The sequence below is a fragment of the Denticeps clupeoides genome, unplaced genomic scaffold (assembly GCF_900700375.1).
Source record: "Denticeps clupeoides unplaced genomic scaffold, fDenClu1.1, whole genome shotgun sequence".
NCBI classification, from domain to species: domain Eukaryota; kingdom Metazoa; phylum Chordata; class Actinopteri; order Clupeiformes; family Denticipitidae; genus Denticeps; species Denticeps clupeoides.
In genome coordinates this window covers 105,105-130,922 of record NW_021629724.1, presented here as the reverse complement: position 1 = coordinate 130,922, position 25,818 = coordinate 105,105, and the positions used below count along the sequence as shown (strand labels likewise).

The window sequence follows — 25,818 nt, the reverse complement described above, 5'->3', positions numbered from 1 at the left end:
CATCAAATTTTGAATATTAAATTATTTTTTGCCATAAAACTTTCCTTTGATGTGTTTTTTTTTATATATCTGGCAACAATCTTCCACCATTTTCTCTGCGTAAACTTGTCAATTAACATGATATTCACCTTAATTCGTCTGAGCCAGAGACTTGAATGGTGGTGTTCCACGTGGGAATGAAATGAATACAGTTATTTAAAAAAGAACCTCTTCCCAAGCCTCAGGAATCCCTGTTAATTATTTTTCCGTACGGGGTTCTGTGCACCTTTTCTTTTTTTTGATGGCAGCACCATGTCGGAGCGTAATCTCCTTTCTGAAATGGCAAGGCTCGTAGGCTTCAACACAGCATTAAAAACGGCCCCGAAGGAAAAGAACTGAACTTCCAAACAACTGAAATATTATATCTACACATTTATGTGCAATATTTCGCCGTTCAGGCGCGGTCTTATGTAGGCAGTGAACAGTAAGATTCACCGATGCAATTGGGAAAAAACACTTATTAGGCTCCCCAGACACCGGCAGCGGGCAACACGTCCACACCTCCCGCTCTAATGCCACAAGTGAAGCATTCTACACGGCACATACCTGACGTACAGGAGCTGGTTGTTCTAATAAGTCACCTTTCCAGGGCCAATTATCAAGGCGCTATTATGTTCTCTCTCTGGATTTGGCCCCAAGCATCGCCGAGGGACGGTGTTGCAGCAGAGGATATACAGTACAGTCACGCCCTACAGAGAAGTGCAGACGGAGAAGTGTCCATTTGAAACCTTCTTCACACCCGGCTGTCCTCATATGACCTTGAATTTTTCGAAGCGGCAATAAAGACAAATAAATCGAAAGTTTCACCTCAAGTGCCAGTGAACGGCCATTTATCCAGCAACAGTTGCCGTTGAATTTGGGGTGTTTCACATCCCACATGTCACTGGTAATAAAGGTCCAGTAGGAAAGGAAAAATGATTTTTTTTTAAAAAAGGACCTGGCAGCCACGTTTCAGCGCGGGAGCGTGCAAACGCTTTTCCCCCCGGCACTCGTAAACAGCTACGCTCGGCCCCAAGAGCCCCGGCACTGGGTACAAAACAAAGGGGAGGCAGAGGGACGCCGAGAGCACACAGAGAGGACGGGCCCTGCCGACTGATCAGGGGACGTCTCGGACTGCACCTTTCATAAAAGCACATGTCGCTGAGCCTTCAGTTCCTGTTGCAGTGTTGCTCTTGACAACAGACCCCCTAAATCCAACTCTCTCTCTCTCTCTCTCTCTCTCTCTCTCTCTCTCTCTCTCTAATAATATATATATATATATATATATATATATATATCACACACACATATATACACACACCCATTTGTGTGTATATATACACACACACACACACACACACACACATATATACACACACACACATGTAAAAAAACACATAAACACACCCATTTGTGTGTATATACACACACACACACACACACACGTCCACACACACACACATATATACACACACATAAACACACCCATTTGTGTGTATATATATACACACACACACACACACACATATATACACAACACACACACACACACCACATAATACACACACATAAACACACCCATTTGTGTGTATATATATAACACACACACACACACACACACAGATATACACACACACACACACACATATACACACACACACACACACACATATATACACACACACACACACACAACACAACACACAATAATATATATACACACACACACACACACACGTCCACACACACACACACGCACATATACACACACACACACACATATGTATACACACACATAAACACACCCATTTGTGTGTATATATATACACACACACACACACACATACACACATATATACACACACACCACACACACACACACCACACACACACACACATATATATATATATAAACGGAATGCAACCCTAATTCTTCCACTGGAGTGATATGAAGGAGAAGATCGGTAAACATGTCGCGGTAGACCCTGGCACGGCATCCCGCACTATTTATAAATCGTAATGAACAATGCATGATAAACAAAACACCCACACCAATATTCATAAGCGAGGAGCGCCGCCGCTCTCCAGATCGACAAGTGGAAATAAGAAAAGCCCTCGTAAATAATCCATCATCCGCGCGTACGAATATTAACGGCCATCGAGAGGCGCCGTACTCACGAGTGCCATCGAAGCGCGTGGCGATCGTGTCCAGGAAGGTGTTCTGGGGCGCCAGCAGTCCCTTCATCACAGGCATGGTGCCGGGGGGTGCGTCAAGGCGCTGGGATCATTGGGGGTCGGGGGCCCGGGTCCGATCGAGGTCACCCTGCGCCCATTGGCCACCGGGCAGACGCCAGCCCACCTGAGAGAGTTGCGTCCGGGTTCCTGGGAACTCCTTCAGGTGAAAAGCAGCATGTCTTCCGACGTCAGCAGAAGAGTCCTCGGTTCCTCGGTCCCGAAGAGTCCTCGGTTCTTTAAAAACCCCAGAAAACAGTGAGCAGTTTCGTCGCTCTCCCGAAATCCCATCGGAGCGAGCGTCCCTCGCGTCCCTCTCCGTCCTGCACGTCCCGCTGGCCTCACCTTCACAGAGCCGGAGGCAGGATGCAGGAGACGGGCGTCTCTGGTGCTGCGTCCTCACCCTCCCTCCCTCCCTCCCTGTTGAGTGGAGGAGCTTCCGAGGCAGAACAGTTGCATCTTCCCAACCGCCCCCCCCCCCCCCCTCTCTCTCTCTCTCTCGGCCCCTCCCTCCCTCGCTCACTCCATCTCTCCACACCCTCTCTGTCTTTCTTCTTCTTCTTTTTTTTTTTTCCAACTGGCTTCCTGGCCAATGAGCGCAGCGAGTGGCGGTTAATCCTGCCGTTCAGGCGCCGTTCCATCGCCATTCAGAACGTGGGCTGGGACTGAGATGCTGACACGAGAACAGTGGGGTGGTAGGGGTCCAGGGGGGTTCAAAACGCACCTAATAAGTCCCAGGTACCATCGTGTCCCTGAGCAAGACACTTAACCCGGAATGTCTCCAGGGGGGACCGTCCCTCTAACTGCCGATTGTAAGTGTGTGTGAAAGAAGGACGAAAGTCGTACGGGACCATCTCTTCTCCAGATGTAGGAACACGAAGCGTTAGGAGAACCCGGCGTTATCTGTCTGCCGTCCCCTGTCCCCGACCCCAGTCGGCATCTAAGAATTACAAAGCGAAAGCGGGCGGATTAAACTGATTTAAAATAAAAGCCTGAGCCTCGGATCTAAATCGCACATAACGAATTCCTCCCGGCCTTCAAGAGGGACAACTTTGGCCCTCCCAGCCCGCCAAATTGGGGCTTTTCATTTATTCTGACCCCGCCCCCAGAGCAGGGACTTGCACCACCACCCTAGGCCCGTGGTTCTAGATGTGGAACTACTTCAAGCCGTGCTCGCTAACTAAGGATCGAACGCGAAATAAAAGCCATCCCATGATGCAGCTGTGCGTGTAAAGAAAAGGCCCTGCATCAACTCGGGCGGGGCGGGGCAGGGCGGGGCTTGCGGCACGAGACGCCGACTCTATCTCGCTCTTTCATTTCCCCTCCGCCGCGACACCGGAGACGGGCAACGTGGCGCGTGATGGATGGCGGAGTGTCGGAGTCGGGGGACGCCGGCAATCTGGCGAAGGCGAGGGGAGGGAAGATTGAGGGCGGGAGCAGCGGGCCCCGGGTTGGGGGTGAAAGTGAGAGCGGCTCCGGTCCCCTTGACCGCGCCGCTCCCGTCTCCAGCCTGTCTATTCGACGCCATCCATTTTTAATCGGGCCCTCGTTGTCCCGGCGCCTTGTAAGGCATCCATCTCTCTTTGTCGGCGGGCGTCGGGCGAGGCCGCGCATCGGTTACAGCCCCGCCCGGGTGTAATTATACCGACTGCCCGCGGACCCCCGGGTGAAGCTGGCGGGTCGGCCGGGGTCAGCGACCCCCCGCTCCGGGGTCACGTCTTAATCTCATTTCTGAGTCTCTGAAGTCAATTAGATTTCGCCAAGTGGACGTGTGTGATTAACATGATAAACGAATGTGGTTATTTACGCTTTATTAAGGTTTATTACAGCCTTTAAACCAGCTTGAGTGGCGACACGCACTTCCATCTTCCCGGCTCGTTCGGTAAACGGCGCCGGAACCTGTCCGACCGCTGGCCACTAACACTTACTCACTCTAATGAGACGGGAGGAGCTCTGTTCTCTTCTGACAAATGGACGAATTAATCTGCCACTCACTGACGCTGTGATGAGAATACACGAAACAGCAAACAAGGACAGTAATCAATTATAATAATAATAATAATAATCACAATAAAAAAATGAAATGGGGCCCAGCAAGTCTCAGTGTTGCCAGATTGGGCGGGTTTGGATTCGGAAAAATGTTACCAAATTGACACTTGGTGGTAATTAAAGCATTTTAATGAAAGCGTTTTATGATACAATAACAACGTGACACGTCCGCATTGCTCAGTATGTCTGATGAACACGGTCAGGCGCTGGGGTTTGTGTGAACAGGGTCAGCAGATCTGCAGATCGGGAGAATAAATCGGGATCTCGGCGTGGAGCTAATTGGACAACTCGGACCTGTGGTGTCCAGGGTTCCGCCCTGTTTCCGACGCCTGCATGTTCCCCGGGTCTGGTGCGGGTCTAAAGCCGCAGCGTCTCTGTCTCAGAAAACACAGAAAAGGGAACCGGAACAGACGCAAGGATGTCAAAGCTCATTGCAAATGGGGCGCTGCTAAAAATATTAGCCCACTTTGAGGTGGGAGAACAGAGCAGCCAAGTGGGACGTTATTGGAACGTTGCTGGAACAATGCAGAACCCAGATTCTTCTGACGGTGGAGAAGTGGCGCCGGTTTCTGGGGAAGATGCACAATGAGGCCGAAGAGACGCAACAGAAAGCTGCTACAGCTGAACTAAACCGTAATAACGCGGGAAAGCCGTTTTAATCACTCACACACAAAACAAATTTCAGACTCAGTTTTCCGAACATAGAATTGTCCTAATATCCATAATTCCTAAATATAAAAACAATATCCTGAAATCTGGGGGCAAAACCTGGAACTGTTACCAATATTATTACAAGTATCACTAGGCACTCGGACGGCTGGGTGACTTTTGTCTGTAAATTTGACCAATACCGTGGCGCCACCTAGTGGTCAATGTTGCTCACTACATTAGACAATGAACAGGGATGTACTTTCAACTGTATGGGTTAGGGTTATGGGGGTGGTAGTAGCCTAGTGGGGTAACACACTCGCCTGTAAACCAGATGACCCGGGTTCAAATACTGCTTACTACCATTGTGTCCCTGAGCAAGACACTTAACCCTGTGTGTCTCCAGGGGGGACTGTCCCTGTAACTACTGATTGTAAGTCGCTCTGGTAAATGCGGAAAATGTAAATGTAACTGTCAAGGCCGACCCGGTATGGAGCATCATGTCTGGGTGGCACTCATGAGATGGTCTTCCCCAGCAGGAAGCTGGCGCAGTCCTTCCTGCGGATGACGCGGTGCATCTTGAACGTGTTGGGGGACGTGCCGGAGGAGGCCGTCATCAGCCCCTTCAGCTCCTGAAAGGTCCCCTCCTTCACCAGCTGCACTCGCATTGGCCCGATGCTGCCTTTGAACCGGAACGACCTGTACACGCCGAGTCCTCCTGAAGACTGTGGTCCAGCTGAGGAACACCGGGAGACACAAGAGAGGTTCTCAAGTGCAGACGATCTTCAACTGTGTCGTCCATAACAGGACCGTGTGCTCTACATGTTGCCAGATTGGGCGAATTTGAAATGTTGAAAATAGGTATCGAGGAACCCAAGTTCATTAAATTATGAAAACAGTCTTATTATTTTCGGGCAAACGTTGGAGAAACGTTGGAGAAACGTTGGGAAAATGAACTGCCCACCTTGTCTCTCTGTTCTTCCGTCAGATTCCTGACGCCGCTGAGCTCGAGGAACACGTGGTAATGTGGCTGTGCCCCGCCAGACTCCTCCCCTTAAAGACACAAATCCGTAATTACACTGATTTCATACATCTGTACGTCCGCCACCGCATCAGGTCAGACTGGACCAAGTTACCCAGAATGCCGCTCTCGGCACAGCCGTAGTCCACAAGCCTGGCGGCGGGCCACTGGTCCACGGTGCGCTTCAGAGCGGCGAGGAACGCGGCCTCCGAGACCTTCTCGCCCCGCACGTCAGCATCTGGCGCGCCTGGCACGCGGACACGGACGAGGAAGGCAATGAGGAGCCACGCGAGGCACGCGCCCGCCAAACAGCGCCGCGCGGCACGGGTCGCACCTGTACTGGAACTCCAACCAGAGGACCACTGGTTATGGAAGCCGACCACTTTCACTACGTCCCCGATACGGTACCTGAGCAGCAGGAAATAAAAGCACGTTAATAAAAGCGACGCCACCCGGCTGCGGTGCACGTCAAAATCCGGCCAATTCCATTTAAATACTTCAAATGATCGCTTCGGCGGTTTTGTGAGTGTTTTGGAACGTTGGTGTGTGACGCGTCGACAGAATGAGGAATTAGGGCGTGTGACAGCTGTCAATCATGCGCACGGGCTCCTGTCCCTTTTAATAAAAACAGTGACACTCCCCACGTGGCCCCTTTTATTATTAAAGGACTTATTAAATGACCAGAAGGCCCAGGGTCAAACCCCACTTGCTAGCATTAGCCCCCGAGTGCAAGGCGTCCGCCTTATTAAAATAACGGAGCCGGCAACTGTTAAAACAAGAACGCGCGTGCTGGTCGTCACGACGACAGCAGACCTACAGGCACCTCTGATTCAATTACGTAGTTCCGCTTCCTTACGCGGCGGTTCAGGTTTCAGCCCGGCTACCAGATATAAAGTCTTATATTATGGCATCACTGATAAATATCCTTTGTCCACTAATTGATATATGAATATGCGGGCGAGTACCTGTAAAGTCCGGCTGCGTTGGTGAGCACCAGCTCGTAACTGTGGCCCTGCTGCGCCTGGTGCATCAGGACGGTGTTCGGTTGCTCCGCCTCCAGACTGCCCTCCGGCAGGAACTCGCAGAACATGGAGCGCGGGCACAGAAGGTAGCGTCTCCGGTCGTCGAGTGGCCACAGGTTCACGCCTATCAGGCCTGGGGGCGGGACGGAATGAAAGCGCGGAGATTTAAACCCCGCCCCGTCGAATTGGCACCCACCTTCCGTAGCGGCGTAAAACGGAGAATAGAACGGAACGCCCTTGCAGCAGTGCCGCCTCAGCCTCTCCCCGTAGATCTGGTTGGACCCGGAGTCCACGGTCAGGACCAGGTTGAGGTGGGGCCACAGGCGCAGCGCGATGCCCTCGAACCCCCGCAGGAACTGGGCCCGCAGCTCCGCCCCCCTGCCGGGGTCCGGCCCGGTCAGCTTCTCCAGGGCGGAGCGGACCTCGGGCTGCAGGTCCAGGCCGGCGGCGATGCGGCCCGACTCCACGTCGTCCCACCAGCTCCACCAGCGCTCCTGGGATCAAAAACCGCACATCATATACGCCATCAAAGTCCCAAAGCTGATTCTAATTCAGAAAAAAGCCGGATCTGGAATTTGTCCCCTTATGACGTCACAAGGGGAAATGTCACCTCCCGCTTCTCATGCTTTTTCCCGCCCCTCCCCTAAAAAATGATCTCCACCGACCGCCATGGCTTCCAAGCGTGTGAAGCGCGTGTTTGGATGGTACGGACACGACTTCCTGGCTGTATCAAACATTCTGGTTGGTGAAGTGAAATGATTGTCACTTGTAATACACAGCAGCACAGCACACGCTGCACACAGTGACATGTGTCCTCTGCTTTTAACCATCACCCTTGGTGAGCAGTGGGCGGCCATGACAGGCGTCCGGGGAGCAGTGTCTGGGGACGGTGCTTTGCTCAGTGGCACCTCGCTAGGCCACCACTGGCCCCAATATGGTGTTGATGACGTCATTTCCCCGATATAAAAGAAAAAAAATATAAAAAACACACAAAAAGTTAAACATTAGGTGGTGAACATTAGAAAATGAATGTCATTTGTTAAAAAAGGCATGGGCAGCTGGAAGGTCTGCTTATTACAATTTTTAGAAAAGGCACGGAGGGACAAGTTCGAATCCCGGCTCGGACCTTGTGTGGGCGGAGTTTACATGCTCTCCCCGTATCGGCGCGGGTTTCCTCCGGGTTCTGCGGTTTTCTCCCGACGCCGAAAGGCATGTACGCTGGGTAAACTGCCGACTCTAAAGTGACCGTAGGTGTGAGTGAGTTGGTGAATGGTGTGTGTGTGTGTGTGTGTGTGGTGCCCAACCCTGGTCGAGTCCCGGGATCTGACCCTGAGTGACAGGACTAGGTGGTAGTAGCCTAGTGGGTAACACACTCGCCTATTAACCAGAAGACCCGGGTTCGAATCCCACTTACTACCATCGTGTCCCTGAGCAAGACACTTAACCCTGAGTGTCTCCAGGGGGGGACTGTCCCTGTAACTACTGACTGTAAATGAATCCCAGGAATAAATACGCTCATCCTGACATGCAGTAGTAGTGAAATGCAGCCTTTCGCAGTATTCTAATAAGAAAAGAGACGTTTCATTAGGACGTGTCCCGAGGAGGGCTGGAATCGATGCAAGTAAGTCTATTTTCAATCCGTACATCTTCCATGGCCTTCGTTACGCAGCGTGGGATGGAATTAATGAAAAATACGCAGCTTTGTTATTGCATTGAAGGAGACCGTACCTGGAGGGTTCTGAAGGCGTAGAAGATGGTGGAGGCGAAGTTGGACTCCAGAGTTCCCACGCTGGCGTCCTTCAGGGCGAACAGGAGGTGGAGGTAGAGCGCGTCCCGCTCGCCGGGCACCCGGAAGGCGGGCGCGGGCGTGGTGTAGAGGCGGAGCAGGTGGCGCGACGCGGCCGGGCTGGACGAGTTGGGCCCGATGGGGACGCCCGCTGCCGACTGGCGGAAGGCGGGCATGTAGAAGAACTTGGCGGTGCGCTGGGCGCCGGCAGTGGCGGGAAACGCCCTCTGCATCACGTCCAAGCAGACGGCCACGCCCTTGGCAGGTCGGAAGTGGAATAATTACGTTTATTCCCGGTTATTAATGACGATGTCCGTTTATTTAGAGCCACTGACCTGCATGAAGAACTCGGTGCTGGTGTCCTTGGTGCTGAGCAGCATGTTGCTCGTGCCGGACGTCCCCGACGTCATGGCCAGGACGAGGGGCTTGTCCGCGGTCAGGACCCGCTCTTCGCCCGCGGCCACGCGCTCCACCAGTTCGCTATAGTGATCGTAACCCGTAACGGGGTGGCGCTGGCGGAACGTCTCGCAATCTGCGGCCAGACACGGTGGTCACTTCTCCATTCTTCCTTCTTCCATCATAATTGGACGCTGATGGACGGGGGTCTGTGACTTATTACCTTGAATGGAACTGAACTGATGCTGCTTTCCGTACCACGTGTCGGCACCCCGGCGGAGACGCTTGAGGAGAGTCTCCTCCTGGGCCCGCCGGACGTCCCGCGTGTCGGCCTCCAGACGGACCCTCTGTCGCCGGCCCACCCAGGCCACCGCCTTCCTGGCCACACGCAGCGCCACCAGGTCCCCCAGGGACCGGCTCTGTCCCTTCAGCGTCCACCGGAGGCCCGTCCCCAGGTAGATCATGGCGCCCAGAGACAGGACGCAGACGAGAGAAGCCCCTTCCACTGTTTAAAGGAAAACAGAGCTTGCAGTGACCCACCGCGACCACACGGAGGCGCCACGAATTTACTCATCAAACATCCTCCATTTATCTGCGGCACCAAAAAACAAGGCGCGTCAATAGAAGAGCTCAAATAAAAAAAAACAGGCTTTTGTATTCGCAATGTTGCACAAAGTTTACTTTTATTGAAGAAAAGTGTCTACACGCCGACGTACCCGAACTTTTCACGGCGGCGACCGTCACCGCGAGTAGCGCGGCGACGCAGGACAGCCGCAGGGCGTTGCGGCGCAGCTCCGCCGCCATCCCGACAGAAATCACGCCCCGGCCGCCTCTTCGCCGCGCATTTTCTAACTTTAATTCGCCCGAAAGAGCCGGAATCGGGCGGCGACGGCCCGCTCTCGTTTCCTTCTCGCCGCCCGCTGCCAGATCTCGCGAGATTTCGACGCGAACCAAATCCGCGGTTCGCTCCGTTTACATTTACATTTACAGCATTTACCAGACGCCCTTATCCAGAGCGACTTAGTTATTCAGTAGTTACAGGGACAGTCCCCCCCTGGACACACTCAGGGTTAAGTGTCTTTCTCAGGTGCATGATGGTAGTAGGTGGGATTTGAACCTGGGTCTTCAGGTTCATGGTCGATTACTACCACCCTACCATGCTCCAGATGCGTCTTAGAACGTGTAAATTCCCAATTCAGTCCCTAACCGCTTTAATGTCGAGCGCTGGATGGAAAGTTGTGCATATCGGGCCTTTTTTCACGAATTCCGTCTCATTCAGATCAGGGTTGACAGGAACGCTCCCACGGGGCGGGGCGGCATCGCAGAGCTGTGTTGGCTCTGCGGTGGGCTAATGGCAAGTAGGGCCGGCCAGGTAATCAATAATCAATATCCCCTCCGCGGTATTGAAGGAAACGGACAGCGTTCGTGATTGAAGGCGGCTGATTGCGTTTTCACTGGTCCGCACAATGCAAATGGGCGGAAAAAGGGAACAAAATCCATCAGGGATTCCGCAACAGGCTACTGGCTTGGTGAGAGTGGCGGTTTTGTTGGAAAGCACCGTAGCTTTTTTACCACAACGATGACTTGTTTAATGCGGATCTAATCGAATATTGAACATCATGTGTGTCTTGGTCACAGGCCTGCTGGATGCATCGTCATTGTTGTCACCAGGTGGCATGTTGTCACCGTCTGGCATCAGAGTAATTTCATGCACGTAAGCTGTGAAAAACTCGGTAATGACGGAGCTGTTTCACCAAGACCGCCTGGTGCTTTAATTAGGAGCCATTGGAAGAACGGCAAAATCAATACGGGACGTTTTGCCATCTTTTCTGTTGTGCGTCTGTCACCTTTGGGCAGTATCTACAATCGAACCATGGCCCCGTAATCAGAAGGTTGCCGGTTCGAATCCCGCTGAGCAAAGCACCGTCCCCACACACTGCTCCCCGGGCGCCTGTCATGGCCGCCCACTGCTCACCAAGGGTGACGGTTAAATGCAGAGGGCACGTTTCGTTGTGTGCACCGCGTGCTGTGCTGCTGTGTATCACCATGACAATCGCTTCGCTTTCACTTCCACATATTCATAACCACATCTGAGCTGCGCGGTGAAACGGGATACGTGTCGGTACGACGGTCGCTGGGACGGGCGGATTCCCGGCCTCCACATGGGCGACAACTCCTCGCCACACTTTACCCGTTGCTGTGACAACCCGGTCGCGGCTGAGCGGCTCCCATTACTTATTCTGACATCCGGCGCGCCGAGGTAAGCAGTACGCCTGAACGCGGCTGACGTGGGGACAATCTGGGACAGAACGAGGCCATTCATAAAGAACGAATGCGCGTGATGCATATCTTTAATCTGTGAACGCCGACACGCCTCATTTGTTGTGAGAAGCACCGGGTCGGAGACACAGACGGAGGTAAAAAAGAAAGACAGAACGTTCTCGTCTCGTGTGCGTCTCAGGACGAATTGTCTTCCGTACAGGCCGATTTGACGCCTGAAAAGCCAGAATTTCCGTGTCCGTGAGGAGATGTTCGGGCCTCCAGGCCGGAGAGGGTGGCGGCGAGGTCGCCTGCTGCTGTGGGGAGGTGGCCGGTTAATAGGGTGTCACTGATCTCCCGGGGGAGTAATGATATGGCTGGAGAAATCTGACGAATAGATGAAACGATAATTTAATGACAAATAAAAGCATATATAAATATATATATATATATATAGAGCATGTAAACACCCCGCCCCTCTCCATCACGAACGCTCCGCGGAAATATGACGGAATTACAGCAGTGGGATGCAGCGAGCAGAAGGTGCGTCTCTCCCCTCCCGTGGATGACTCATCCATATCCTCCTCTCTCTCTCTCTCTCTCTCTCTCTCTCTCTCTCTCTCTCTCTCTCTCTCGCTCGCTCGCTCGGGGCTGCTGTCCCGGCGACGGGCGCGTGTTTAACCTCGCCCCGAATCTCGGCGTGCACGCCTCGCCGTGTAATTAATATTTCCGCTTTTTAAAAAAAACGTAAAAGCGGAGCGAGGATGTGTGCTTGTAGATCAGGGGTCATGACGTGGCAGAGACCCACCAGGACACTGCTATGCACAGGCGGACGTTCCCAAAGGTCAAAGGTCACAGACGAGAGTCAAAAGACGGCAAGCGGGGCTTAATGCCGCTCTTCAACCGAAGTGTTACGAATCATCGAACAGTCAGGAGCTGCGTGGGCCACTAACGGACGGGACTGGTTGGCGTCACGTACAAGCGGTCAGATGGTGTTCAATAGATTGAAGGTAAAAAAAAAACAAAAAAAAACGGATTTTAGAAACTGGACCCTATTTTGGAACCGGCGCCGAGCGTAGAGCTTGGGGGACGTGTCCTCCAGAGTCACATACACTTGCGTGTGTGTAAGAGCTGTCGGCCATCGTTAAAGCGCTGGTGAAAGAGTAGTTTCTACCGGACGGTTATTACTGACCAGATGTAAGATGTACCTTGTTTTTTTTCTACTTGTTATCTATGTATGAAGGACGAGGCCGGATTATATTTAGCAAACCCTCCCCGGCCTCCCCCTCGCACTCACTATCTCACCCGTAGAGGAGGACGCCCACGCGGCCCCGGCGGAACGCAGCCAATTATCCGGCACCATCCGCGGCCGTGCCGGCGATGCGGCGGTAATCAGGTTAAAGGGCCTCCGCTCCAAAGCCGGGTGGAAGCCCCCCCTTCCCGGTTCTCGTTTGTCCCCAAGAGCGCGCCGGACGCAGACCCCGCGCGGATCGGCGGAGGGCCCTATTTTCCTGCCACGTACACCGCATTTCTGCCGTCTGCATTAACAGAAATAGAAAAAGAGAAGCGACGGATTTGATTTATTTTATTTATTTATTTTAAGATGGACCACACCCACGGGTCCGAGATCGGATGATCGGAATTCAATAATTCCGATGAATGGCAAAAAACTATTTTTTTTTTTGGAAATTTCTCACATTCTCTGTGCTCCATTGTGAGAAAAATATGGTTTAATTTTCCCAGGCGGTCCGGCTGTGAACGTGCTCTCTGACGCGCCGAGCAGAAATTCTACCCCCACGGAGGGCAAAGGTGCCAGGCCGGCCCACCGAGCGTCTGGGGAGTTGGCAGACGGGGCTGCCAGGTGGGCGAGGCTCGGCCGGGTGCCGGCGCCCCCGCTGCCCCCGGCACCTGTGAGTCACCGGACGGGCGCCCGGTGCCAGCCTGTGCACGCGAAGTGGCGTGTCGGGGGCCCGGGCCACCGCTGACAAGCGGCATCTGCTGAGGGGACGTTGACATCATTTTGTACGAAGGCCAGAAATCCTCGGCGGGGCATTTTTCCATCTCTTTCTGCTCTGGTCAGCTTTGGTACGAGCATGATTGGGTCCAGCGATCTTTTATGCCAACTGCTTCATGCCAGACCACGGAAAATTGGAAATATCTGGATCCATGGACGAATGAAAGAAACACGAACCCTGACTACCTTCTGGGCAGAAAACCAGTGCCGGGATCAGAAGAAGCCAGAGACTTTTTCTGAGAGCGTTGCTGAGTGTGGGCGGAATTTGGTGGTGCTTAAAAAACCCAAAAAGAAACAGAACTAATTTGACCATTTTTGCTGCTAGTTCCAGGTGCAGAACTGCAAATAGAACAATTAGAAGCTCTTATGACTTGACTACGTAAAGATTATTATTTAAAAAATATATTTCTGTGAAAATGAATAGATAAAATTAAAATTGAAAACAAGACGTTAACACATTTACACGTTTAGCGCTCACTAAAGCTTTACAAAGCGCACGTCTTCTTCTTCTTAAAATACGCCAACCTATACCACACAACACGATTCATGCCAAAGCTTTTTATTTATGACTTATTTATTTTATGTTCTTATGAAATAATAATAATAACAAAAAATACATCAATAACACATGTATTAAACATTTATAAGGTATTTATTATGGATAAAAAAAAATTTGTGGGCATTATTGTCTTTGCTCAGTCCATGTAAAAACCATATTTCTGGATATTACTGTGACAGTCATGCTCGCCGTGTGTCGAAACGAGACACAGACACGTCACAATACATTTTCAGGTAGCACCCGAGGAGCAACATTAAAAAAATTGTTTGAAATGTCTCGTTGTTTTTGAGAAAATGTGGAAAGAAATCCATGCAAATCGAAGCATCTGGTGTGAGAAAATCCATGAGGACGCGGAGGGTGGGACGCTGAAAGGAAATTCATAGAGGTAAGGAGTGGGTGGACAAAGGAAGAATGATGAATGTAGCCCACCCCGGGTCCTTGGTGAAAAAAATCCCCAATCACATGACGTCAGCGCGGGACAGAAGCCAATCGGTGGCTTTGGACCCGCCCACCAGCTCTCGAAAGCTCCTCCTTCTCCCTTGGCTTCATATAGCTCTCCGCCAGCAAAAACACACACACACACACACACACACTCGAGCGCGGCGCTCCCGCCACCCAGACGGACGGGCAGGAATCCACACGGCGAGACGGAGCGCGGGAGGAGCAGGACCCACGAGAACGAGTGCGTCTTCACGCGAAGGTCCCAGCAGTCGGCAGCCTCAGGTTTCTCCCTTGTCCCCGCTTCTCCGCGTATCCGGCGCACTGATGTTCTCGCTCTCGCTCTCTCCCAGGCAAATGCTGACCCCTGACGGCGCCACCTCCACCAGGCAGAGACCCCAGCAGCTGAAGCAGGAGGACTGGAGGGACCTGACATGGGCTGCTCCCCGGGCCACCTCCCCAGCCAGGGCCCGGCCGAAGCGCCCCCGCCCGAGCACTTCTCCACGCTGGAGCGCCTGGCCCAGGCCACGGGGGGGACGGAGAAGTCCTGGTACCGCTGCGTCTTCCCCTTCGGCGTCATCTCCCTGGTGATCGGCATGGCCGGCACCGGAGTCACCTTCACCTTCAACACGCTGCCCCAGACCAAGGTGGTGTCCCTCCTGCTGCTGGCCGTGGGCCTGCTGCTCCTGCTGGTGGCGGTGGCCTGCTGGAGGGTCCACCGGACCAGGAGGAGAAAGAAGAAGAAGGAAGGGGGTTTCTTCACCTCTGAGCAGGGGACTCTGTGAAGGCTTCCAGGAGGAACATCTGGAGACTTTTTCTAGGCTGGAAGACAGAAGCATCTGGAACCGGCTTATCTGCTGTTTACGTCCTGGGCAGGGAGGAGTTTCAGCTGTTTTCCGTTCCCAGCCGTCCCAACGTCCAGAGGAGACAACGGTCCCGTTGGTCTCGGTTGTCGTTATTCCTCCCTCTTTTTCTCTCGCAGATTGTCAGTGACATGTCAGCCAAGTAGCATGAACGTGCGAGTGTGTGTGTTTCTCAGAGAACGTCACCGGCACACCAGACAAGGAGACCAGAAGGTCTTAGAAAGTCGTGTCGCTGATCTGGGAATCACAGTCTCTCTTTCCTTCTCTGCCGGGTTTCCAAGTTTAACTTTCTTGCTTTATTATCAGGCCCATTGGCACCTGAGAAGACCACAAAGCTGAAGATATCTCTGCCAGGCGGTCCAGAGGTAGCATATCTACGCCGCTTTTAGAATAAAAGCCCGGGGCGGATGTGAGTGGCGTGTGAGAGTTCCCCCGTTGTAGCTCCGTAGTGCGGGTTGCCGTTCGTGGTTTTTTTATACGTTCGTTCTCTGTGCGTTCCGAGGTTCCGGTGCCGTTTCCCAGGTGGTGTGTTGATGTGTCGTAGAAACGTCTGGATGTGAGACCTTTCCGCGTACCCGTTCTCTCATCTGCATATAGAAAACAGGTCTGATGATAACTAAATGCATTATTAAAATATTCAAACTATTCCAATAGGTGATTCAAATATCATTCCTATGAGCTGAAGAGTGTCTTCAACAGAGAAATGAACGAAATCCCAGTTTCATCTTCTCCCTGGAAGGGATGAGACGGGATGAGACAGGCTGAATGGACGAGAGCTGGACGAGAGCTGGAAACAGAGACTGGTCCACCGGACAGAAGCTACATAACAGTATTATCGATAGCGGAGGCCACACATTGTCGCTTGTATAGAAAAATGATATTGAAGTGATTGATATTTTTCCCTCCTAAACCCAAATTAGAACTGTCCTCTTTTTTTTTTTTTTTTGTCAGTTTCAGAGCCAGATGTGCCAGATGTATGTGTACATACTATATGCTTTTATCAGGTGAAGAGCCTACGACTGATGTCTATAGATATATTTCTACACATATTTTGTCTATGGAGAAAAAAAGAACAAGTAATTGTATTAAACATATGAATGCCTTGTGAATCCGGCACGTGTCCTCCTGTCCCGTTTTTCTGGGGAGGGGTGCGCTGCGAACGTGCATGTTCATTTTCGGATGGCCGTCATGTGCCTGCGCCCACTCACGCCAGCTGTGCGCCATATAGAAGGCCTTCCAAGCCTCTATGTGTATGTGTGTGTGTGTGTGTCAGGGTGGCACTAAAAATAGCTCCTGCATGTTGGCCGAATGAGTGGGTGCGAAGGAATGAAATAGGGACGAATATCTGGCAACACAAGCGCTTACCAGACACATTCCAGCCGCATTGTCATTATCCCTCACATTGCACAAACATTTACAGGTCACCTGACACGTCTGTCTGGACCAGAGGGCCACTGACCTTCATGGCCTCAAGACGTTTTTGAAAATACCGCAGCTACCCGACATCATCAAGGCCTCTCGTTTTCAGTCCGGCACCTAAACGCTCGCTTACCTGCAATTACGGCGCTGCGGCACCACATATTCCAAGACCGAGCAGAAGTCTGACCAGAAAACTGTCCGATGACCGATGGCCAGGCACACATTGCACATTTCTACACCGTTCGAACATAAGAAGAATTTCAGACCTTTACTCCATTCATCCACCCTTCCCATAAACACCAGCCGTCTCCACAGCTGAGTTAGAGAAGCCCCATCCCAGCAATGTGTGCCGGTTTCCACTTCCTGGGGGCTGACACCCACATGGGAGCCCAGGAGAACAGCGGAGGAACCAGGAACCCAAGGGTGCTGGTCCCGAGCAAGCCAACAGTCAGTTCCTGGTCTCACCACAGGGACCCTGCGTTGATTAATGGCTTTTACGCAGCCAAGAGCTCGTCTGCGATGAGGTGTCACCGAGCTCCTTGGCGTTCGCAGCTGCGAACTGTTTGAAGCCCGTCTGCCGGAAGAAGATACCTACAGTGGCTCCTTCAGCCTGATTCATTAAAGCACGAGATGCCAAGACCCAGCGGGGCTGTTAGGGGAGAATAATTACGGACTTGAGAAGCCCAGTCACATTTCACGCAAGCTATGTTCTCTCTGGGTTTCTCCATCCAGAAACTTGTAGAAAGTATTGATCAAATAAAAACGAATACAGCGGGCCAAGTTGTCCCATTCAAAAAGAGGAGAGAGGCCTGTGATTTTCATCCAAGGTACACGTCAACTGAGAGAGGAAATCACACTGAACGATTTTTTAAAAAATGTGTTTCTTCATGTTGCAGAAAATGCTTATTTAGCACCTACAAGCACAGACCTGTTAATTCTTCTTTAAAACGCTCCTCTGTCCTTCACTCATTACCTGTATAAAAGACGCCTGTCCACAGAGGAGGACCTGGAGGATGCTGCGATCAGGGAAGCGCTTCCGCTCCCTGAAGTCCAGCACAGAGAGGACGAGGACGAGCTTCTTCCCGCAGGTTATACGAGCTCTCAACATCAACACTACATAGAACTCCAATACACTCCAGCACTTTCAACCACTTCTGGACTCAGTCCCCCCAGAAATCCTTCCACCAACTTTTAACTCCTTTTTCTCCTGCACAAAATTGTATTTATTTATTTGTTTATTTATTTTTACTTTATACTTTGACTTCACCAATTTGCACACCTTCACCCTACCTGTTACACATATTTTATGTTAAAGAGTAATATTTGGTTATGTTTGCAATATTTGCATATTGGTTCATTGTATACTTGCAATATTTGCAATACTGTGGTCTGTAGCAATTTGAATTTGAATTTGATGTCATGTGGTCAGATGGGACCAGAATAGAACATCCCAAGCAGACCAAACCCACTGTGAAGCCTGGGGGTGGAAACATTACGCTTTGGGGGACAGGACGACTGATCCGTATTGAGGAAAGGATGATTGTGGCCATGTAAGAACCTCCTTCCATCAGTGACAGCATTGAAGATGAAACATGGCTGCATATTCCAGCGTGACATTGATCCCAAACAAAAGCATTAGGAGGTCCTGGAGCGGCGAGCCGGTCTCCAGACCTCGATCCGGCGGAGGACCTGAGCCCAGCGACACCCCCCAAAACATCACAGATCTTGAGAAGCTCTGCATGGAAGAATGGGCCAAAATACCAAACCCGGAGAAGACCTACAGGAAATGTTGGACCTCCGTCATCGCCAACCGATGTGCAAATAAATTCTTTAAAAATCAAACAGTGTGATTTCCTGGATTATTTTTTCTCCTATGATGTAATGTACAAACATCTATCATATTTTTAAGTGGTACAACTTGCACTTTTTTGCCACCAGCAATGCTATTGCTTTTATTATTAAAGACTTTTTTTCTATTTATTTCAGATCAGAATTAAAGCTTTTCTAAAAAAGGTCTTTTGTGCTGTTTTTCTTTTTTTACCTCGAGAGCCCCCAGGTCGTGGGTAGCAGGGCGGGGCTGCTGGACAGAGCCTGAGCTGAAACCCCGTTCATTCACGCTCCCCCGGCGTGTTGTGATTAATATTCTCCTCACGGACGACTATTTCCGGAGCTCTTCCTTTCCTTTCTTCCCCGACGATGTGACGTCTCTCTCTGGCGCTCTGTCTCCTGCAGGTGGTTGCAGGGAATAATTCAAAAGGCATTTACAAGGGTCCTCGAGGTCTGAATGGAGGGTAAAGCGGAACATCTGCTTCTTTCTCCTTAAGACGAGATCCCAGACAAACTAAATTAATAAGCAAATCGCTCTCTGGCCCCGCGAGAGTTTCCACCGGAATGTTCTGCAAGTACCGACTTCGCTTCATCAACAACCTGGGCTTTGTACGTTTGCATGGGGTCCTAATTGCAAATTTTTACAAAGGCTCCTGATGCCACATTCCCTTCTTTCTGCTGGTGCCAACGGGAGGGCATTCAGTCCAATAAAAATTCTCAATAATTCCACATCTGCAACTGACTGCGAATCCAAGAAGTACCATGTACCATGTACTTCTTGGATTGGATACTGGAATATGCAGCCAGTACTCACTGTGGTGGGATTTGTATCATGTTGTATCGTCACAGATTGCAGCTCGTCACAGGTCCCCTTTTATTGGCTACCGAGTGCGGCCCACCTCACCCACCCACATCATTCAAAATGATGACGATGTTCTGATGACCACAGCTCAATCGGAAAGCACTGCATGGCTCAAACTGCTGAAATGCAATGTGTGGCTGCAGCCCATAAAGCCATGCACACACATACACACACACACACACACACACAGGTTATAATCCTGCAGACAGCGTGCAAACTCTTTAAGACCGAGAATGCAATAAACATCACATGCGACTACATAAATGCAATAAAAAATATACACACACAGTACAGGCCAAAAGTTTGGACACATCTTCTCATTCAACATGTTTTCTTTATCTTCATGACCATTTACGTTTGTAGATTCTCACTGAAGGCATCAAAACTATGAATGAACACATGTGGAGTTATGGACTTAACAAAAAGTGGAGACCTGGCCTCCACAGTCACCGGACCTGAACCCAATCCAGATGTTTGGGGTGAGCTGGACCCCAACAAGTGCTAAACACCTCTGGGAACTCCTTCAAGACTGTTGGAGAAGCATTTCAGGTGACGACCTCTTGATCAGAGCAAAGAAACTAGAATATAAAACATGTTCTCACTTATTTCACCTTTTTTGTTAAGTACAGAACTCCACATGTGTTCATTCATAGTTTTGATGCCTTCAGTGAGAATCTACCAACGAAAATGGTCATGAAGATAAAGAAAACACCTTGAATGAGAAGGTGTCCAAACTTTTGGCCTGTGCTGTGTGTGTGTGTGTGTGTGTGTGTGTGTGTGTATGCATATATATAATATGTATTATTTGCCCTGGAATTAAAATGTCCTTCTCGTTGGATGCCATTGTGGGATGTGACTAATGAATCTGGGCCTGACGTTATAACCGTGCTAAACATAACCGTGCTAATCATGCACCGGATCTTTTTTTTTTTTTTTATTTATGAAATCTCGACAGCCATTATGGTCCATCAATGTCATCAAGAAGAGAGCCGGACGTGAAGTGTGGCTGAAATTCAGATTTGACCCGTTTCTGTGACGCTTTTGTTCCAAAGTCACTTTAGATAAAAGCTTCTTCACCATGAATAACGTGTGTGTGTGTGTGTGTGTCGTGCAGCTGCATCTTTCTAATCATCTGGTGCCAGGCCTGCTGTAAAATAGATCGGACAGTTCAATTACACAGCAGCGCCGTCGCCTCCTCACTCCACAGGGAGCCTCGTCCAGGAAGGACGTCCAATCCTGATTTCAGGTCACAGATGGAGATCCCACACAGTCACACACACACAAAGGTTCACAAAGCAGAGACTGTGACGTAATGCCAGCGTGTTCTGGACCCCCACAGCCTTTAATATTTACTTTATTTCAGCGCCTATCCATGTCCAATAAACCACACAGAACGTCCTCTTCTGCCGGGTCTCCTTTTGACCAGAGACCGGGGTCTCGGCGGAGGTCCTGACACGTTTCAAGGAAACGTGGGCACGTAGACAGGGCGGGCCCCGGTGCACCGTCACGTCGAAGGATCGGAGGGAGGAGGTCCACACCTACGCCGTCACCTCCCGACCCCTTCATGCTTCTCCCATGATGCCAGCTGGCTTACTCAAGCACGAGAGACTCCTTTTTTTTTTTTTTCTTGAAATTATTAAAAAGCGGGTACATCGGGAAAATATTAATTTCTTAATTTTAATTTCTCAGCAACTGGCACAACTGTTATATTAGCATTAGCATCTGGCATTGTGATTGGCTGAGAGTCTTTGAGAATTAAAAGCGCAGAAAACAGGTTACAGTTTTTCTTGGTCCCAAATCAATTTAAAATAAAAAACTACTTTCTAACGATTTAAACTAAAAAAATGTACCAGGACATTCCAGGATGCGTTCCAACACATCAAATCCGATTATAAAAAATGTTTAAAATGATGTAGAATAATGATTCATTTGACAGGGTTTTACATTCTTTTAAAAAAAGATTACCACTATCTCATAGCCTGTATTCATATGTACAGCAAAAGTAAAGAGAAGAAAGATGCTGATATGGTCATATTGACATCATACAGGCAATACTGCACGATCAATCACATCTCTCACGGCCCCCCATTGGAGGGCGAGATCTATAACTGGGCCTGGTCAGTAGGTTCCTTGTCATAGCTCTTCATATGAATAATATGAATAATATTGCCGTTTTGCAGGATATTGTAAGGTAAGAATTATCGTCAGGGGTATTTGAAAAGTTAAATGAAAAGTAAATACTCCTTATCTAGAACTGGAACAACTGAAACTGTTTATGTCCCTGTTGTTCAAATCCCAGAAAATTAGTTGATTTCCGGATTTGTTTTAATATCATTTGTTATAATATACAAGTGATATTTGTGTATTTCATAGATCTGTTCATCATGAGCAACTGGTGCTGAGTGACATCAAAAACACTGGACCCAATTTTGTTAGAATGCAGCAGATTCCCGAGCCACTCGGAAAACAAGCTGGACCTCGCGGACTGAACAACACGCTCACCCATGTGTCCCCAAACTGTCCCGATGGGCAGCAGCAGCAGCTCCAACAGCGTTATGTCGACCATGACGTCCCACAGGGATGCGTGCTGAGTCCACTGTTCCACTGCTCCCCGGGCGCCTGTCATAGCTGCCCACTGCTCACCAAGGGTGATGGTTAAATACAGAGGACACATTTCACCGTGTCACCGTGTGCTGTGCTGCAGTGTCTCACAATGAAAATCGCTTGGCCTTAAATGATTTTCTGTCTTTTGTACAACACAGCTTTCTATCCACAAAATGGTGGACGCTGATGTCACTCGGGTGCACAAAATGGTTCGTTGCTTTTGATTTCTGTGAGCAAAATAACATGACGACCATTTTTGTGGCACATGCTCACACTTGGTACCCCATAGATGTCATGTAGCACCTTTTGCTCCAGGAGAACATTCTTTCGTCTCCATTGAGTTCTGTAAATAAGGCTTTGCTTGACTTGATATATCTATTTTTTTTAATATTGAATATGATTGCCTTCATTTATGTATTAAGCAGACACTCTTATTAAACATGCCCAGGTTTTTTTTTGTCCCGTAATCACCATAATTAAAAGAGAGAGCCTTATGCTGAATAGCATAACACACACACACACACACACACACACACAATGTCTATCATGACAGAACAACCAAGGCTGTTTTTCCCAAGTGTGGTGCCTTGCATATGAATGAGCCAAAAACCAGTCATTTAGCGAGTTTAGGTTAATTTTCTCAACACATCCACAGTGTATACATGTCACAGGCGCTCTGACCCAGGTCGGCCTGTGCCTCTGTACCCCGTGACCTCCTCCAGATGAAAAATCTGGCCTGGGTCACCCAGCTCTCTCACCTCCGCCCGGCTCCTCTCGCCACATCACTAATTTGCTCGGGTCATTTTGGCTTCGCCAGACCGCCTACGCGCTGGTTCTTTTCCTCTCCAGCTCCTGATGAGGGTCATTTATAGGACAACATATCAAATACGATGTATATATATATATATATATATATATATATATATGTGTGTGTGTGTGTGTGTGTATATATATAAATATATATAGTTTTTTTATATTAACGCTATAGCCTTACACACATTTGCACACGGCCATAACATTCATTTAAAATGATATGAGGCCATAAAATGCTGCTTTCCAGCGAAGCTGCTGCTGCAGAAAAACACATTTTCACCTCTTCCTGTGGCACGTCCGTCACAAGAAGAAGAGCAAAACCGCAGTCCAGAGCACCACGTCCTACAAATGGAAACTGCTATGAAATGATTGTGTTCCTGCGCTTTGTACAAATCCAGGTCAACACTTTCACCGGGCAAAAGTGCTCTTATTCCACTGTAGAGAGGACAACCTGTCCCGCTTTTGCAGTTTGCGTTTGTTTTTAGTTCTACATACAGTACATGCTCTGCCAATATCGGTTTGCTGTGAAATAATGCCTCGATTTACATCTCGCTGGTTTCTGTCCTTCCAATAGAACGACTGTGTAAAGCTTTGTGGGTAAGAAAAGGGTTCAATATTTCACAATGGACATTATGAAGTCCCCTTCAGCAAGTGAAAGTGAAAGAGAAAGTGAAGTGATTGTCACATGTGATACACAGCAGCACAGCACACGGTGCACACAGTGAAATTTGTCCTCTGCATTTAACCCATCACCCTGAGTGAGCAGTGGGCACCATGACAGGTGCCCGGGTAGCAGTGTGTTGGGACGGTGCTTTGCTCAGTGGCACCTTGGCGGATCAGGATTCGAACCGGCAACCTTCTGATTACGGGGCCGCTTCCTTAACCACTAGGCCACCACTGCCCTGGTATAAATTATATTACCCTAATACGCAGGGGACCCGAGATTACCGGTGGAATCGAGTGACAGCAAGATACTGTCCCCACACTGCTCACTACTGTCACTTACTACTTTGTCACTTACTGTGTCACTTACTGTGACAAAGTGGACTAGATGCCATCCCTTGATCTGGAAAGCACAGGAGATGGCATTGGAGAAGGTTGCACACTGAATGTCACCTGTGACGTTGACAGCTTGGGGACTGCAACATAGACAAGTGATCAGGGCCTTCAGTTCTCAGCTGAGGTCACTGAGAAAGCCACTCCCGCAAATCCTGCTAGTGGCATGGTCCAAGTCCCCCCGAGGGGAGGACCCTGTGATTAAAGCTTCAATGACGTCCCCCAGGAGACCGTATTTTTCGAAGACGGTGCTAATCGAGGGGCTTGTTTGCTGGTGCAAGTCCAAAGGTCTTCTCAGGGTTGACATAGATAAATATCTAAAACATGTGAGAGCTGTCAATCATAGGGCTCCTCCCAACTGTTTATTAAAAAACGCCATCAAAGATCATCTTCTGGGTTACAGAATTTTCAGATGAGTGTTGAAGACAGTTCTTCTCCATTCCTTCATATGAAGGAATGATGAAGGAATACGGCTCGTTCCTTCCAGCGCGGACGCAGGAGACGTCTGGAGGTCTCAGTCCTGCTTCGATCTGCTCCGTCTCCTGGCCTCGCCGGCCCCGTGACACCTCCGTCCCATTATTTATCCCCGAGTCCCCGACTCCATGTGACAGCGCCTGACTCGCTCAGCCAGGTCCACCAGGTGTCAGAAGGAGCTCCTGTAAATCAGCCTTGAAGGCGTAAGTGTTTCGAAAGCCTGGCTGGTCGCTCGCCACCAATTTTTTTTTGTTTTTCGTCACTCGATTCCACCGGTAATCTCGGGTAATATAATTTATTCCCCTCAATGGCTACATAAAGGCCCCAACGTTCCAACAGATGACAGAAACAGAATCACGTAAATCCGTCCTGTCGAAATAAAATCGTTTACACTGATTACACCCAGGCGTCGTTCAGCTGAAGGTTCTCCAGGCACCTTCTATAGGAACCGAACGAGAACTGCTGGTGTCTTCCTCCTGTAAGTCGCTTTGGATAAAAGCGTCTGCAAAATAAAGTCAAGTAAAGTAAATGTAAAGGTGGTGCGTATAACAGGCCAGAGATCTTGAAGAAAAGTAAATGAAGGTTGTTTCAGAGAGAAGTAAGTTATGATGTCATGAAGGCTCACGTGTAGTCAGTGTCGTATAAGGAAGCACCACTAGGTAGAGATGCCCGATTTCGAACACTCTTTGAATACATGGACTGTGTAATTTATACTGCCCCCTAGTGGTCTCCAACAGTTACTATTCTAAACTAGACCAACCAAATGAAAGTGCACATACATGATTAAGCATAGATATAAATGACCACTTTATTTACGTTTACAGCATTTACTAGATGCCCTTATCCAGAGCGATTTACAGTCAGTAGGTACAGGGACAGTCCCCCCCTGGAGACACTCAGGGTTAAGTGTCCTGCTCAGGGACATGATGGTTGTAAGTGGGGTTTGAACCTGGGTCTTCTAGTTCGTAGGCGAGTGTGTTAACCACCTTTATCAATGTTTTATGGCTGCATTTGAAAATGGAAGTTTCTGGAATTTAATTCTATACATACTTTAAGAAGACAAATGTTCCATGCTGCAATGACAACTCTGTTTATTTAACTCTTTTGCAGAGCCACAGTTGTTTCGTATTGTTACGGCAAACTCTGAATCACAAGATAGCACCATTCAATGGATCCTGATAATTACCCGCTGCTTGCAAAAAGTCAGAGGGACGTGGGAACTTTTTATAGCCACCGTATTGATCTCTCTGTGACTCATGGAAGCAGTAATGAGAGTCTAAATGGCAGCGAGTAATGTTTCTGAAAAAATTAAAATACTAGCACTGTTTCATGTGTGTTCTACATGAGAGAGCATCCTTTGTGGGCGAGCAAGTGCGCAATCTTGGCGTGGGTTTCTTCATGGCAAAGGTCAAAGGTCGTCTCATCCCAACTCAGAGAGAGAAACGCCAAGAAGACAGG

General features: G+C 49.6%; 1 protein-coding gene and 1 pseudogene across 2 annotated transcripts; one reads left to right on the top strand and one right to left on the bottom strand.

Annotated features, from left to right (window-relative positions):
- Nucleotides 1-4,410: 4,410 nt before the first annotated feature.
- LOC114772826 (GH3 domain-containing protein-like) lies at nucleotides 4,411-10,093 on the bottom strand (annotated as a pseudogene).
- Nucleotides 10,094-14,567: 4,474 nt separating this feature from the next.
- On the top strand, nucleotides 14,568-16,418 carry LOC114772829 (transmembrane protein 100-like). 2 transcript variants are annotated; one of them, XM_028965543.1, is made up of 2 exons: nucleotides 14,568-14,704; nucleotides 14,796-16,418. In XM_028965543.1, exon 2 carries the CDS (start codon nucleotides 14,877-14,879, stop codon nucleotides 15,225-15,227), a length of 351 nt encoding a protein of 116 aa, XP_028821376.1. In that variant the 5' UTR covers nucleotides 14,568-14,704; nucleotides 14,796-14,876; the 3' UTR covers nucleotides 15,228-16,418. The 2 variants fall into 2 exon arrangements, with proteins under 2 accessions (XP_028821376.1, XP_028821377.1); XM_028965544.1 differs by having other exon boundaries at nucleotides 14,577-14,686.
- Nucleotides 16,419-25,818: the final 9,400 nt, after the last annotated feature.